This window comes from Notamacropus eugenii, chromosome 1, assembly GCF_028372415.1.
Source record: "Notamacropus eugenii isolate mMacEug1 chromosome 1, mMacEug1.pri_v2, whole genome shotgun sequence".
Classification (NCBI taxonomy): Eukaryota; Metazoa; Chordata; class Mammalia; order Diprotodontia; family Macropodidae; genus Notamacropus; species Notamacropus eugenii.
In genome coordinates, this window is record NC_092872.1 from 618,433,144 (window position 1) to 618,450,649 (window position 17,506).

General features: G+C 38.9%; 1 protein-coding gene across 2 annotated transcripts in view; it reads right to left on the reverse strand.

Annotated features, from left to right (window-relative positions):
* AP3M2 (adaptor related protein complex 3 subunit mu 2) overlaps positions 1 to 16,975 on the reverse strand; it is a 31,629-nt gene extending 14,654 nt beyond the window's left edge. Inside the window, exons 1-2 of one of the 2 annotated variants that reach the window (XM_072635074.1) lie at positions 16,909 to 16,975; positions 14,609 to 14,941 (exon numbers count right to left, since the gene is read on the reverse strand). In XM_072635074.1, the coding sequence (XP_072491175.1) occupies positions 14,609 to 14,881 (273 nt within the window). In that variant the 5' untranslated portion in view covers positions 14,882 to 14,941; positions 16,909 to 16,975. The other variant, XM_072635075.1, reaches the window with a different exon arrangement.
* Between the last annotated feature and the right edge of the window lie 531 nt (positions 16,976 to 17,506).

Below are 17,506 nucleotides of genomic sequence, written 5' to 3' on the forward strand. Positions count from 1 at the left end.
TAGCTGCCCCTTCTGTCACATTAACCAATCTGATAGATGTGAGGTGGTACCTCAGAATTGTTTTAGTTTGCATTTCTCTAGTCAATAGAGATTTAGAGCATTTTTTTCATGACTCTAGATACCTTTGATTGCTTCTTGAAAAAACTGCCTGTTCATGTCCTTTGACCATTTATCAACTGGGGAATGATGTGCAATGATTCTCTTCTTTATATATTTAAGAAATAAGGCCTTTATCAGAGAAACTTGCTGTAAAAGTTTCTCCCTAATTCCTTGCTTTCCTCCTAATCTTGGCTTCACTTGTTTTGTTGGTGCAAAACCTTTTTAATTTAAGGTAATCAAAATTATACATTTCATATCTGTAATGCTTTCTACCTCATTTGGTTATAAATTTTTCCTTTATTCCTAGATCTGACAGGTAAAAGTATTCCATGCTCCCCTAATGTGCTTATATCACTCTATTTCTGAATTACATACACATTTTGACCTTATCTTGCTATGCTGTGTGAGATGTTTGTCTGTACCTATCAGTCTGCCAAAATAATTTCCTCTTTCCCCAACAATTTTTGTCAAAAAGTAAATTCTTTCCCTAAAAGCTTGAATCTTTGTACTTATCAAACACTCTGCTATGGTCATTTGTTACTGTGCATTGTGTACCTGATCTATACCACTGATCTACCACCCTATTTCTTATGTACTACCAGACTGTTTGATGATTACTACTTTGTAATACAGTTTGAGATTTGGTACTGGTAGTCCATCTTCCTTCACATTTTTTTCATCGATTCCTTTGGTATTCTTGACCTTTTGTTCTTCCAGAAGAGTGTTCCAGCTCTATGAAAGAATTTTTGGCAGTTTGATTGGCATGGTATCGAATACGTAAATTAATTTAGGTAGAACTGTAATTTTTATTATATTGGCTCTGCCTATCCATTACTATTTCTCCAATTGTTTAGATCTGACTTTGTTTGTGTAAAAAGTGTTTTCTAATAGTTTTCATAAAGTTCCTGGGTTTGTCTTGGCAGGTAGACTCCTAAGCATTTTATAGTGTCTGCAGTTATTTTAAATTCAATTTCTCTATCTCTTCCTGTTGGACTTTGTTGGTAATTATATTACTTTTTTTAAATTTTTTGCTGAGGTTTTCAGATACTTTTTAAAAAGACAGATTTTTTTTCTATTCCTTTTCAATATCTCTATGTGTCTGTATGACAAAACAAAAACACAAGAACTATAGCTTACATTCTATTTCTATTGACTGGCAAAATTTACTATAGAAACTTAGGATTTGCCAGTGACTTTAAAGGTCATCTAACCCAACTCCAATCTAGCATGAGAATCATTCTTTACAATAATATTGTGGCCAAAGTATTGTCTATTGAAATTCTTTTCAAGCATAAAAGTCTTGTTTTATTTCTTCAGAATATCTTCTATTGTCTAGAAGCATCATAATAAAAGGGAGGGGGCATATGCAAGTTTGTGAATAATATGATTTTACATTTGTAGAGCATTTTATAGTTGATTCTAATAACCTTATGCTGTATGCAGGTATTATTCCTTAACAATTACTTATTCCAAAATCAAACAGACTACTTTGATAGGTAGCAAGTTCTTCTTCATCTCTAGGAGTCTTTAAGCTAGGCTAGATGACTACTTGTTGGAGTATATAGAATCCCAGAGTTAGAAGGGACCTCATATGTCATTACAGTCCAATAACTGAATCAACAAAATCCAATAACTGAACTGTAATCTCATACAACACCCCTGAAAAGTAATCATCCTGTCTTCAGAGGAATCTACTACCTCCTGAGGCAGTCCATTCCACATTTAGGGAGTTCTGGTTGTTATTCTCCATAAATCATGCCTAAATCTGTGTCTTTGCAACTTCTACCGGTTGCTCCAAGTTTTATACTCAGGATCAAGCACAAATTTAATCATTCTTCCATATCAGAACCCTTCAGATATTTAAAGTCAGTTATTATGTCCCTTCTTCCCACCAATATTTAAACATCCTGTGCTCGTTCAACTGGAAATCTATAGCATAGTCTCTGGCTTCCTTAATATTCATGTTGCTTTCCTTTGGATGCACTCCTATCTATCAATGCTCGACCTAAACTGTGGCATAGAAAATGAACACTATTCCAGATGAAGTCTGACCAGGTAAGTACTAATTACTAATTTTGGACACTGTGCATCTTTTTTGGTCTGGACCTGTGATTATATTGGTGCAGAAAATTTCCAGGGAGGAAACTTCCTCTACCAATACAGGCCAGCAATTGCTCTGCCTCTTATAGTCTGAAGGTTGTCTGGGGCCACTGAGAGGCTATGACTTGTCTCGGATCACATAGCTGCTGGACTTTAATCTAGATCTTCCTAACTCAGAGGCTGACTCCTTATTATCTACACCAAGCAGTCTGTTGAGCCTCTCTTTATGCAGTCAAATATTAGCTGACATTTAAATGGTGTTTTAAGGACAGCAAAGCACATTAGATACATTATCTCCTTTGAGCCTCATCACAACTCAGGGAGGTATGTCCTACATACAGCACCAGGTGCACTTTAGAGATGAGAGAACTTGGACACAAAAAAGTTAAGTGCCTTGCCCGAGGTCACAGAGCTAGTGACCAAGGGTTGATTCAAATATAAATTTCCTGACTCCAAGTTTATATTCTACCCATCATGTCATGGTGCCCTCGGGCTAAGGTCTTACTAGTTTTTTTGATTGACAACATGGATCAGTGTCTCATATTCAGCATGCAATCCATTAAAACCTTCAAATGTTTTTCAAACTGCTGTCTAGCCATTCCTCTGCCATCCTAGACCCATGCAGTTAAGTTTTTTAACACAAGTGTAGGATCTTATACTTATCTTAAAGTCTACCATACTAATATATTCAGCACATTATTATTACAGCCTATGAGGATCTTCTCAGATCCTAACTCCTGAAATATTAGCTATGCCTCCAGGCTCAATAAACTCCATTGGTTCCCTATTGTCTCTAGGATCAAACGCAAAATGCTCTTTTTGGCATTCAAGGCCCTTCATAACCTACTCTTTTCCTCCTTTCCAGTCTCCTAATACTGCCTGCCTCAAGTCTCTCTCTGCTCCAATACACAGTCACTAAAGTGACTTTCTTAAAACTCATATCCCACCTACTCAAACTGACTTAGAGTAGCTTGTAGTCTACTTAAACCCTCTAGATCTTTTTCAGGTGAGTAGGTTTCTAGTTCTCTCATCCTGTACTTACGAAAAAAAGTAAAAAAAAATTAAGTGTAAGACCTTGCTTTTGGACCTATTTAACTTCCTTCATTTCCAGAAGCAAATACAAAAATGATCAGTTTGGCATTCAAAGCTCTTAATAAGCTATATATAACAGTGATTCCATTCCCTCTTGGATTCCAACCACCTCTTTGTTGTTCTTATTTCTCCTCCCAGCTTTTGCTCATTGTGAACTTTTAAACCCCCCTGCTCATTATTCCAAGTTTTCATATTTATCATCTATTTGTGCTTCTTTTTAAAAATACAAGTTGGTCACTAAGTTTTCCGTGCACCAACATCCATCTCTTTAAACAGCTTTCTCTTTTCCTCCTTTTATTCCGGGCTAACTTCTACTGAACAATTTCAGTGCATATGAATCCTATCTGTTCTTATTCTGAACCATTTGAAATCTGCTCTCCTCAAATTTTGAATGCATGTTTAGATATATTCGGCTTTCCCTTGTTCTATCACAAACTCTAAGGTGGAATGGTCACTCTAAGGTTTCAATTAGTTCCATCTCTGAAACAAGTGCCTTATCACTGGTGAGAATCAGATCTAGAATAGAATTTCTCCATGTTGGTTCCTCCACCTTTCAAGGGTAAAATGACTATTAAGGCCAAGAAAAGAAATTATTAGACATTCTGCTTTTTATACAGTGAGAGCACTCTAGCAGATGCCCAGATAATTGAAATCTCCCATTACTCCTTTATTACTCTGCTAGGTCTGTGACCTGTTTCCTTAACTTCTCATCTAATTCCTCTTTCTGTTCAGGTTGTCTATTGCATATTCTGAAGACAATATAGCTTGTTTCTGATTCTTCTAATGTTCACTCAAATGCTTTTCACCACATGCTTCTCCTGATAGTGTAGAGATTTCCTCATTAGACTTTCCCCTTGAGAGCAGGGGCTGCTTTTTGCCTCTCTTCATATCCTGAGTCCTTAACACAGTGCAGTGCCTGGTACAGAGGGGAAGGGATGGAAATAAGCATTGATAAAGCATTTACTATATGGCACAAACTGTACTAAGCACTGGAGATACATTATCATCATCACCACCACCATCATCACATGGAAAAAGAATGTATATATAATTCTTGTTATCCTGTCTCCTATGGGACTTATACCAAGAATATTTTCAGCAAGTCTACAGAAAATGAGCTTACATCCTAACAGTTTTATTTAACTACAAAAAGAATTCTTTTGTTTACTAGTTCAATAACCTATAGAACGTTAAATGTAAAAAAACAGGATAGCAAGTTGTCTCAAGATCATTTTTATCTGAAATCTATCAAATAATAAAAGAATGTTATCTTGTCATTACTATTAAATAATCACCTCTCAATGCCCAAACCATCATTGATATCATGGGAAGAGGGGTATAGAAATGGCAAAATGGGGGAATGTCAGCAAGGATGATGTATAGTAGAAATTTTGTGTGCTCTGAAACTGGTAGCTACGAAGACATTACAGGAACCCTGAAATGTATATAATGTGAGGTGTTGATGTAAACCTAACTTCTGCTAGACTACTTTCCAGTTTTCCCAGTGACTTTTGACAAATGTTGAATCCTTTCTGCAGTAATTGGGCTTTTTGGAATTATCAAACATGCTACTGTGTTTGCTTCTACATGATGAATATCTGATCTATTCTATTGATCTCTCTCATTCACCACCAAATCAGTTTAGTGATTACTGTTTTGTAATACAGTTTCAGACCTGGCTGATAGACCTTCTTTCCTTTTCACTTTTCTTTTTTCATTTTTCGCTTCAGAGTATTGACATTTTGCTCCTCCCTATTTTATTATTCTTTCTAGCTCTACAAATTATTTTTTGAGAATCTGACTGGTACCACACTGAATAAGCAAATAAATTTAGGTAATAGTTACATTTTTATATTGGCTCAATTTACCCATGGACACTTAATGTTTTCCCAGTTATTTAGGTCAGTCATTTCTGCGAAAAGAGTGTTCAGAAGGTAGATTCATATAGTTCATGGCTGAATCTTGGAAGATACATCCCCAAGTATTTTATAACTTCTAAAGTTATTTTGAAAGGAATTCTTTTTAGAATTCTTATTACTGGGAAGTGTTATATATGAGTGCTGATGATTTATGCAAATTCATCTTTTTCTTGCAAACTTGGTCATAATGTATAACCTTTCTAATATATGGTTGTAGTTTACATGATATTCCATTTAAAATTTTTGCATCAAGTGAAGTGAGCAGAGCTACAACATTGTACATTGTAACAAGGATATCATAAGGACGATCAACTGTGAAAGATTTAGTTACTCTGATCAATACAACGATCCATGACAATTCCAGAGGACTCATGATGAAAAATATAATCTACCTCCAGCGAGAGAAATGATGAACTCTCGGTGCAGATTGTAGTATATTTTTTCACTTTATCTTTCTTGGGGCGTTTTGTTTTTGTTCTGTAACATGGCTAATGTGGAAATGTTTTGCATGACTTCACATGTATAATGGGTATCATACTTTATGCCTTCTCGATGAGTAGGAGAGGGAGAGAAGGGGAGAATCTGGAATTAAAAAAAAATGGCATCGAAGTTCATTAGGGATATTGGGATCTATAATTTTCTTTTGTCTCTGGTTTAGGTATCAAGACCATATTTATGTCATAGAAAGGGATAAGAAGGGCCTCTTTCTTATATTATAGTTCATATAGCATTTGGATTCATTCTTTAAAGGTTTAATAGAATTGACTTGTGAACCTCTCTGAGGAGGGATTTTTTTTTTAATTTGGGCGTTTATTTATGGCTTATTGTAATGGTAAGGGAATCTGAAGATCTTCTCTGCTCCTTAATAGATCCATGTGACCTACTTTGAGCTTTGGCCCAGTCCACAGCTTGAGTCACATGAAGTCCATGGTGGGAGGAGCTTGCTGAATGGGTGGAGCAGATGCAGCAGGAAAAAAGAGTGGGGTGGAGCTGAGAAAGAGGCAGAGGAAAAGGCAGGGCAGGGCAGGACAGGGCAGCTAGCTTAGGTGAGAGAAGGGCATTTTGCCTAAGGGAGCTTGTTTGTGGGAAGACCTGATGAGGGAATGGCCATTCTTCTTCTATTGGTAATGTGTATAAACTTCCTTGTTACCATGGTGGAATTGGCTTTCTGGTATCTGAATAAATACTTTGGTTTTGTCTTTGAGGAAAAGAGTTTATATTTTGTAAATTTACCCTGGAAATTCGCCTGCATATCCATGGTGGCTGCTATGGTTATCACATTGGTGCTACACTTATTCAATTTCTTTTTTTGATATTGAGTTATTTAAATAGTCTATTTCTTCTTTTGTTAATCTAGGTATATTATATTTTTGTAAGTATTCATCCATTCCCTTTAAGTTATCAGTTTTGTTGACATATAACTGGGCAAAAGAGTTTCTAGTAATTTCCATTATTTCCTCTTCCATTTTTAGAAATTCTTTTTAATTTTTGATATGAACAATTTGGTAATCTTCTTTCTTTTTAAAAATCTGAAAAAGAAGTGATCTACTCAAGATGCCAAAAAGGAACGTATTTTCGGACACAGCCAATGTAAAAATTTATTATATTTAACTGTGAATTTTTGCAAAGATTCTGTTTTTCTTTTCTCATTTTTTCAATGAGGGTAGAGGTGGGGCAGAGTATTTAGGAAAGGGAAGGAGGATGGGGAGAGGGTTTCCATAAAAAAAGAAAAGAAGAAAACAAAAAAAGAAATGTGCTATCTCACATGGAAGCGTGGGTTGCGTCAAGACTGGTGAACATCAACATCTCACAAGGCTAGGTCTTTTATGTCCGAAGTGATCAGGAAACCATATCAAGGTTCATCAGTCTTCTAGATCAACAAAGAGCAGTTTCCCTGAACCTTTAAGGAAAAACTATGACACAAAATGTTGCCTAACACAGCTTCACGCTGCTTTCTGCCAATGGTATCTTCAGCTCTAAGTTGTCCAATAATGTATTGGAGATCAGCGCTGAGCAACTCTAAGAAATAACTATTCTGTTGTGTTCAGTCATTGTTTCAGTTTTGTCTGACTCTTCATAACCCCTTTTGGGGTTTTACTGGAAAAGAGTGGTTTGCCATTTTCTTCTCTGGCTCATTTTACAGATAAGGAAACTGAGGTAAACAGGGTTAAGTGACTTGCCCAGAGTCACACAGAAAGGCTACATCTGAATTTAGAACTTTTTTACTCTAGGCCATGTATTCTATTCACATAAAATAAGAGTCTAAATGAAGGAGCTACTTAAATCTAAAGAGGGAAAAGCTGCTTTTATCACAAGTTTACATGATTAGAAAAAGCAGTCATCTTATCCACCTGCACAATAGTTCAAAGAATATAACAGGATATTAGACTATCAACCTATCTATGCGAACATCATTAAATATAAAAAGAGAAGAATAATAATGATTCTGAAATTGATATAGCTCCTCAAGGTTTGCCAAACACTTTCCATCTGTGGCTCAAAAACAACCCTATGATCTCTCCTTCACCTAGTTTGTTATCCTTACTATGTATATCACATGAGATCTTTCTTTAATGTACAAGCTAATTTAGAGATCCTGACATGAAGAAACATATTTGATCTCAGAGAAATCCCTGAGACTTGATAGGACTGGATCTAAGATTGGAATAGAGTTCTAGAAAGGTATCTTATTCAAAAGGAATGGGATAGGTAAAAATGAAGATTAGTCTGGGTAGTAGAAAGAAGGCTGCAAATTAAGTTCTATTCATGTGTGGAAATCTGGGAACCAGCAGAGTTTAGCATGGCAATGACCATATTGTTAAAGAACAATGAAGGAAGGACTTTCAGTGCCAAGATGACAGAATGTGCAAAGGAGTTCCCTGGAGCCTCTCAAATTCCCCTCCACACAACCTTGAAAAAGGCCTCAGAGAAACCACATGTCTCCAGAGAAAACTACAGACCACCTGCCTCTTACCTCTTCAATCCATTCTCCACAGAGCTACCAAAGTGAAACACAGGTCAGACCATGTCACTCCCCTGTTCAATAAACTCCAGTAGCTCTAGGATCAAATAAAAACTATTCTGACATTTAAAGCCTTTACAACTGGCTCCAACCCAGCTTTCTATTCTTGTCATATATTACCCCCTTTCAGGTATTCCGTGATCCAGCCTATTCCTCACACACAACATTTCATTTTCCTTCAAAACACCTTTGTATAAGCTGTCTCCCATCCCTGGAATGTATTCCTTACCTCTGCCTCTTATAATTCCTGGATTCTGTCAAAGTTTTGTCCAAACATTATAATCTCTAACTAAAGTCAGGCCTTTGCTGACTCCCCTGACCCAGCTATTAGTGTAGCTCCCTTTCAAAATTATCTTGTATTTAGTTTGTATATATGTTTCATATACTTCTATCTGCACATGTTGTCTCCCCTTCTAGAATGTAAGCTTCTTGAGGGAAGGGACTACTTATTTTTACTTTTATCTCCCCAGTTCTTAACATAGTAAGTGGCTCATTGCAGGAGCTAAATTGATACTCGTTGACTACAAAATTGCTCGATTAGCGAAGTTAAGGAACCATTCTAAAGTCTATGATAGCATGGATTTTTGCTCCCATCTGGATGGGATGGAAGCTGAAGACTCAATTCTGTAGTTTTAATTCTAATTCTGTGGCTCTGAAATTCTGGATTCTGGTCAATTCCATACCCTTAGATAAGATCTGTCTTAACTAAACATTTCTTTCCTACTAAAATGGGGAGTTAAGGACAAAACAAGTTTTACCTATAGTTATCATCTATCTTTTTTTAAATCACAAGATATTGATGTCACCCTAGACCTTGAAAAAGAGGTTTCTAAGATACAAGCCTTTAATAATTCTGAAATGAACACTTATGTACCAATGTATCAACCTACTCCTAAAAGCAAAATGTAGGTATCACTTTTCAAAGAAGACATAAAATGTAGGACTTCTCTGATTACCCTCAAAACTGTTAAGTTCGAAAGTCAAACCTGAAACCCAACTAAATTTTTGTCTTCCTAAACTCCTCTGTGGTTTAACTAGATTAAACATCTTTTCCTACTTCCTGTATTATAATCAGTCACATATTACTGCTATGCGGATGTTAACTAGCTGTCACATGTTTCACCACAGAAACCGTTACATCTTAGGATAAGATAAAGTATCATATGTGGGCACCTAAGCAAAGAATGTACAGTTAAAGTGATTAAACACCAGCTAGCATAGATCAAGTATCATCACACACAAATCTTTCCTTCCTACCTCACACTCCTTTCCAGGTATTTCCCTAAACCCTGTTCCTTCAAAGTCCCAAATCTTCCCCTGCTGTCCTACTGATTTCATCCTCTAGAATCCCCACTGCTGTTAACAAATTCCCCAGTGGTCTCTCTTTGCTTAAGCCTGGAGGGGCCAGGGCAGTAAAGGGACTGCTCCAGAACAACCTCAAAGCCTCACATACCCTAAGCCTAAGCATAGCAAAGGTACTTATGAAGTTTTACTTTGCAGAACTCAGGGACTGGGAGCTTAATGCCTGCTCCAAATGCAGGGTATCTTCTGGATATACTTCAGCCCTACCATTCGAGGAGATAGCCTTGAACCCTGAGTTCAGTCCAGTTGTCATCTGCCATCATTATGTTATTCTTTCTCCACCTTCAGGGTCTCAAAATTATAAATATAAATAGGCCTCAGAGAATCAGCAATAGTAATAGAATCCTTAATGACTCTGTACTTAAGCATAACATGTTGCTTATGCATTGGGGCTCTAACCAACTGGTAAGAATTTTCCTCATGCTATGGTGGGCAAATTCTCAAATCCTACACTCTTCATCCTAGAGATTCAGGTAGAGTCAGTGACTTTTGAGAGGATTTTTTTTTATGTCTCCCTATATGCTCATCCTTAACTACCTCAGTCTTACCTTTCAAAAGTTTTCATTTTCTTTGGTTCTCCTATGAAGCCTTTAAAACCTCCACTCTCTTGTTAATACCCCTTCATCCTGTATTTCTTGACTTCACATTATGTTCCTCTTGCAGGAGTGAAAGTTTGGCTTTCCCCAAAAGGCAGAGTATCACCTACTTTAGTCCTGGATGCTCCTTCCCTCATGCAGTTCAAAAAAGTGGGTCAGGAGGAGGAGGAGACAAACTGCTCATTAGCCACCATCACTCAATAACCTCTCCTCCATTGATGTTCCCTCTGTCTACTTCACTTTATCCTAGGAGGTAGCTAAGAGGCATAGTGGATAGACTGCTGCACTTCAGGTCAGGAAGACATGAGTTCAAATACTGCCTCAGGACATTTACTAGTTATGTGGCCCTAGAGCATCACTTAGCCATTTATAAAATGGGGATAATAATAAAATCTACCTCATAAAGTTATGAGGATCAAATGAGATAATATATGTAAAATGCTCTATAAACCTAAAAAGTATTATATAAATTATATTATTTATCACCCATCTTTATCACTGGGTCCAAATTCTTGTTACAGTTCTCAACCAACCACCCTTCTCTCTCCTTTCTTAAGGAATTTTGTATATGGCTCATATCTTTCTCTCTCCCACCAGCCTGCCTTCTGATAAAATAGCAGACATCTATCTCCTTCCCTATGCCATTCCTTAAAACTTTTATCCTCTTTTGCTCCAATCTGATGAAAAGACATCCTTTCTCTTTGTTGAGACCTTTACTTGTACCTTTGATCCAACCACTTTACCCCATCTTCTCTGAGAGGTTGTCCCTTAAATCATTTCTTCTCTCACCTTTAATTTCTCTTTACCTGCTGGCTCCTGTCCTGACACTAACAAACATACTCAGGTTGGCCTCATCTTTAAAGAAGCTTTCATTTGACCCTGCAGTTCCCTCAAGCTATTACATCTTCTCCCTTTCACAGTCAAACTCCAATAACTTCATACTAACTCTAGGATAAAACACAAACTCATTAGCCTGGCATTTAAAGCCTTTCACAATATGGCTCCAACCAACATCTCTAATCTTATTTCACATTATTCCCTTTTACACTCCATTGGAAACAAACTGGTTTACTTGATGTTTCCCATAAATGACATTCTCACATTTTGTGCCTTGACATGTCATCTTCATGTCTATAATACACTCCTTCCCCACCCCACCCCCCACCTCTTAGAATCCCTAGCTTTCTTACAGCTCTCAGGCTATCACCTATAAGAGGCCTTTCCTGATTCTTCCTATTATTAGTTCTCTCTCCCTCTTGAAAATACTTTGTGTATACTTATGTATTTACATATTGTATTCTCTAGTACAATGTAAGTTCCTTCAACATACAGACTTTTTCAGTCTTGTCTTTGCATCCTTAAGGCCTTGTACATAATAGGGACTTAATTCATTTGTCAAAATTACTTCCTCTGGCTTCATCTCTATTACTTGGTGGATCATTTAATTCTATAGTTTTCATTTGCTTTCATTTCATCCATAATTATCACTTGCTTCTATAATTTTCACTTTATAAAGTAGCTAGGCCACTAGGATTTATAATGCCTTATAATGGCATGGGTGTTAAACTGCCAAGGCTATGCCAAGCAGTGTATAAGTTTTGGAGGGTCTTAGCAATTGACTGCACATCTGTCATCTGAGACACTCCCTAGACAAGTGAGGAAAGACTTGTCATCAAAAGACTGGCCATCAGGAAATTTTTTGGCCAGCCAACTCATAAAGATCATCAAGAAAGGCTTAGAAGGATTGTTCTATTTTCCCCATTACTGTGGAGGGCAACAACGTTCTCCCTGGCACTCCAGTTCACAACCAAGGAGCCATCTTGGATTTCTCACTATCTCTCACCCCCCCATATCCAAGCTGTTGCCAAGACCTGTCCATTTTATTTTTGCAACATCTCCTGAATATACCCTCTTTCTCTCCTCTGAGATTGTTACCATACTAATTCAGACCCCCTTACCTCACACCTGGACCACTACAATAGTCTGTTGGTGGGTTGGCCTGCCTCAAGTCTCTGTGCACTCCAATTCATACTCCATTCAGCCACTAAAGTGATTTTCCTAAAATATAGGTCTGACCATGTCACTTGCCCTTCTCCATAGATTACATTAGTTCCTTATTGTCTCCAGGATCAAATACAAAATGCTTTGTTTGGCATTCAAAGCCCTTCATAACCTAGCCCCCTCCTATCTTTCCAATATTCTTAGACTTTACTCCCTAGCATGTAGTCTTAAATTCAGTGACACCAATCTCCTGACTGTTCTACCAACGAGACACTCCATCTTTCAGCTCTGGGCAATTTCTCTGCTATTCCCCTTACCTGGAATGCTCTCCTTCCTCTGCTCTGACTTCCCTGGCTTCATTAAAATACCATCTAAAATCTCACCTTTTAGAGGAAGCCTTTTCCAAACCCTCTTAATTCTAGTGCCTTCCCTTTGTTAATTATTTCCTATTTCTCATGTATATAGCTTGCTTTGTACATTTGTCTGAATGTTGTCTCCCCAAATAGATTGTAGGATCCTTGAGTGTAGGGACTATCTTTTACCTTTTTGTATCTCCAGAACTTAGCACAGTGCATGGCACATAGTATGTGCATAATAAATGTTTATTAACTGATTTACTGATTGTGATCTGCATCAGGAGTGCAAATACCCACATTGATGAAATTATACATCTCCGAAATATGAAAGAAATAATTGGTGCTGCATATCAATCTTGAGATTTCAGAACTGCTTGGGTTTTTTTTTGTATTACAAATCTTTACGAGTATGTGTATATTATGTGTGTGTATTATATATACATATATATATATATGCACATACTAAATTAAGATTATAAAGTATTCTTTGGCTTTCCTTGGGATAAAAGAAGCTTTAAATATGTGATAGAGCTAGTTTCTAATGATGCTTTCCATTTGTATTATCTCAGTGTTTCAGTGTTCATGTTCTTCTCTGCCAACTGTCCAACTTCTGTATTTATACAGCTAATTCCAGAACTCACATGATGCAGAAGTTAAATCAAAGAGTCCTTACTTTTCATCACTATCAAAATGCTGATCATGGGAACTGAGCAGAGTTTGATTTGGAAGCAATCATAGTTAAGTAGAACATTTTACTGTCTGAAGCCAGAACTTTGGCTAAATTGCCCCAAATAACTGAGAAACTTGTGTTTTACACTGTACACTGTATGGTCTTGCATAACTTAATTTTCTCCTTGAAGACTTGAAGTTTGCCTACCTTTGAAGTCACACTCCAAAAGAGAACACTACCTTGTGAAACTATGCAAACTAATTTTAGTAATGAAGTCTTCATAGGTTTCTATCTGCAATAAAGGTTTAACACCAGCACTATGAACACTTCATTGTTGTTCAATCATGTCCAGCTCTTCATGATGCCATTTGAGGTTTTTTTGGCAAAAATGCTGGAATGGTTTGCCATTTCTTTCTCCAGCTCATTTTTTACAGATAAGGAAACTGAAGCAAACAGGGTTAAGTGACTTGCCCTGGGTCATACAGCTAGTAAGTGTCTAAGGCCAGATTTGAATTTAGAAAGATGAGTCTTCCTGACCACCTAGCTGCCCCATTATGAGCTCAGTCAGAAGCTACAGACAAACATCCCAAAGTAAAGGCTATTTGTGTCCAAACATTCACCTCGGCAACTGGCATGCCGCAATAATAACAATTAACTTATGGCACTAACTTATAAAAGCACATACCTGTCCTTCCTTTTAAATGATAAATTACAAGGGTAGAAAACTGAATGTAATATCAGTCATAGATACTTCTTTATGCTATTTTCCTTAACTTTTCAATGAGTGTACCCTGTTGGTGATTTGTTTGTGAAGTTGTTTGCCTGCTGTGTGAACCCAAATTTGTCAATAAAAAACATTAACTTAGCTCATTCCTTTTCTCTTTAACAATCTTCCATGGTTGTTCTTATTTTGATGTAGCTCAAAGCAATTTATTGCTGTGGTTAGTTTCCACAAAGAACCATACTGTAACATATTTCTAGTCATCTAGCTTAGGAATGAAAATGGAATTCAAACTAGTCACCAGAATTGAAAGGGTTGTGAACCAGCAACTTTAGTATCATCCAAGCACACCTGGTCAAGGACAGGTAGTACTACATGGTGTTTGAAATAGTGTCCAACTTTCAGAGACTGTGATAGTCCCTTCCATCCAAAAAGGATCAGTTTATTATTTTAGAAGTAGCTGGTTAAAAGTGACCAAAGCATAATTTTCATCAGCTGTGAGGCTACTTTTCTGCTAAACTGAACAACAGCAAGACTCTCTTGGAAAGATACCTCCCTCTTCATTGATACTGATAAATATCATAAACAGCATTGATATATGCTAAAGGTGAATTGTTCAACTGTGAAACTTTGAAAGCTATTACAAGGAAGTAGTCTCTGATTCACCCACCTGGAATGTGTCTACCACACGATGAAGGAACTCAATGACAAAAAGGGGTGGTACTTCTGTCTGGATCACAGCCACAAAAAAGATCTTGTGGCGATAAACACTCAGGAGATAGTGATGAGGAGTAGGAATCACAGGAGGCACATTTTCTGCCTCAGTAGCTCTCTCCTGGGCCTCAAAAAAGTAATCACAAACAGAACGACTAACCACACTTTTCCAGTGCTTCTCTAGAAAAATATCCCCAGAGGAGTTGATTAAGAACAGGCTGTGAATCATGGTGAGAGAAGAAAGCCTTTTTCAGTATAAATGACTCAGAGACTTGAGAGAAGTTAAACCCTGGAAAACAAAATGAATTAAGTAAGAAGGTGATGCTCCACCTGTCTGGAATACCCACCCTCTCCTTTTTTCACTATCCAAATCATACCTATCCATCAAAAAACAAGTGATGTTCCAGTCCCTCAATAACAGTCATAGCTATAGATTAAATATTTCCCTCTTCTGAACTTTCATATTAATTACTATTTGTGTGGTTCTGTTAGCAATTAATTATAAACCATCTTGTAACATCTCTCTTATTATACTGAATTATCATTTCAATCTTTTATAATTTCATTTTTAATACATTTGTCTTGACTCCCCATAGAGTGTAAATTATTTATAGGGAAGGTCTCTCCTTGCTTGTACACCTTATTTAACAAACATAGGGTCCCAAAAGTTATAGTGCAATGCTTTAAGCTTTGATAGCTTAAAAATTAATTAAAGCTTAAAGCTCTGATAGCTTAAAACACTGCACTAAAACTTTTGGAACACCTTGTATTAGGATCTTACTGTATAAAGAACATTATGCTAGGTATGAGAAAGCTGTTTAAAAGTTTAGATAAAACAAGTAGTTATTTACACTGAAAAAGCTTTCTTCTCTTATCTTGATTGACAAGGTACTTCATGTAATTCATAATCATAGATGGCAAAACTTAAAGATCCAGAGATGATCTAATCTCTTCATTTTACAGCTGTGTGAACTGAGTCCCACTGAAGATAAGGGACTTGACCCAGGTTAAACAGGTAGTAAGTGGCAGTCATCACTGGAAACCTAGTTCTAACACCAAGTCCTGTTATTTCCACTGCGCCAAAATGCAGTTTTCTGCCATTAAAGCTCAACACTGCATGGACACTCTGCCTAGCTGCCTTATATTAATGGTTTATTTCACCAATTTGGCAACAGTTTACTCACACTCTAAACAAAAATCAACTCTCTGAGGTATAGTTCAGACCTTTCCTGCTGCAGCAATATCTCTGTATCTCTAAGAGAGAGAGACAAAGGGAGGAATAGGGGGGTGGAAGAAAAAGAGGGGGAAAGGGGGAGAAAGAAAGAGAGGGAGAGAAGGAAGGAGTGAGAAAGGGAGAGGTGGAGAAGGAGTGAGGGAGGAAAGACAGAGAGAAAAGAAGAGAGAGAGAGAAGGAGAGAGAGAGGGGGAGAGAAAGAGAGCTAACTTCCAATATGGCCGAACAGGGGCAGAGGTGAGTTCTACCAAAAATGCTGGTGCAAGGCTCCTCAACCGCTCTAGTCCTAGAACTTACATAGGAAAAGGAGCAGGAGAGTGGGAGCCTCAGCTGATGAAAAGACATGGAGGCAGAGGAGGAAGGGAAGAAGGATGGATGGAGGGATGGATGGAGGGATGATGGAGGGATGGATGGATGGAGGGGGGATGGAGGGATAGATAGAGCGATAGAGAGAGGGATGGATGGAGGGCTGGAGGGAGATCTGGAGGGAGGGCTGGATGGATGGAGGGATGGATGGCACGGTTGGGGACAGTGGAAGATGCCCAATCCGCTCATTTCAGAGCTGGCCCCACCTGGTTTCAGGAAGGCCAGCGGGCCTAGGTGACACGTGTGGAGGGACTGAGGGGGAGGGGTAAGGAAAGGAGGAGGATGGGGTGATGGGGCCTTCCCAGTTTCCATACATCCGCTGCCATGGCAACGAAGCTTTCCACCCCCTCCATCCACCCCCCATCCCCCTCCACCCCCGTCCCCGACAGTCTCCGGGTAGGATCCTGAGCCTCCCCAGGTCTTCGCCCTCGAGAGAAGCCCCCACCCCCAACCTCTCAATATGTCGCATTCCAGAGGGTCGGTTTCTGAGGTCTGGCACGACCCCGACTCTCTCCATCGCACCCCGAGAATATGCCGCTCAACGCGTCCCTCGAGCCCCGCACGAACCCGCCCTGGACCCTCCAGTCCCCAGCGACAGGGCGCTAGCGCAGCCTCCAACCCCCGACCTGGCCCGGAAAAATAAGGGGCCCCCTCACCGGGTTTCTCGCCGACCCGCTACGCCGCTCTGGACAAGCCCCGCCTCCAGCCACCCTCCTGCCCCGCCCACACCGGAGCGCGCCCCGCCCTCCTTTGCGATCATTGGCCGACGCGACGAGCCCGCGCTCCGCCTCCTGGCAGGGAAGAGGAGGGAGTTGTTGATTGGATTTGTCGTTCTTCTCCTCCTTCGTCCTTTGGTTTGGCACCTCCCGGAGGCGCCTCCTGGGCCTCCAGGCTCTGAGTTTCGTGATTGGTTGTTTTAGTGCGACCTCTGATTGGGGGGTAGCCAGTCGCTCGGGCCTCTGATTGGTCGGGCAGAGGGGCAGTGGGCTTGGGCAGGTCTGCGGGTGGTTGCCCTATTTTCAGTGTCTCTTGGCAGCTGATCGTCGCAGCTTCCCGCACAGAAACGGGAACGGTACAAGATGTCTGTTTTGAAACAAATTTATCAAATGCTCAATATGAGAAGGAAAGCAATATCTTCGATCAGCATGGTGCAGCGGAAAGGGCAATGGTTTTACAGTCAGAGGAGCCCTGGGTTCGAATGCAGACTCTACCACTTATTTTCCTGTATGACCTTGAGCAGGTCCCTTCTCTAAG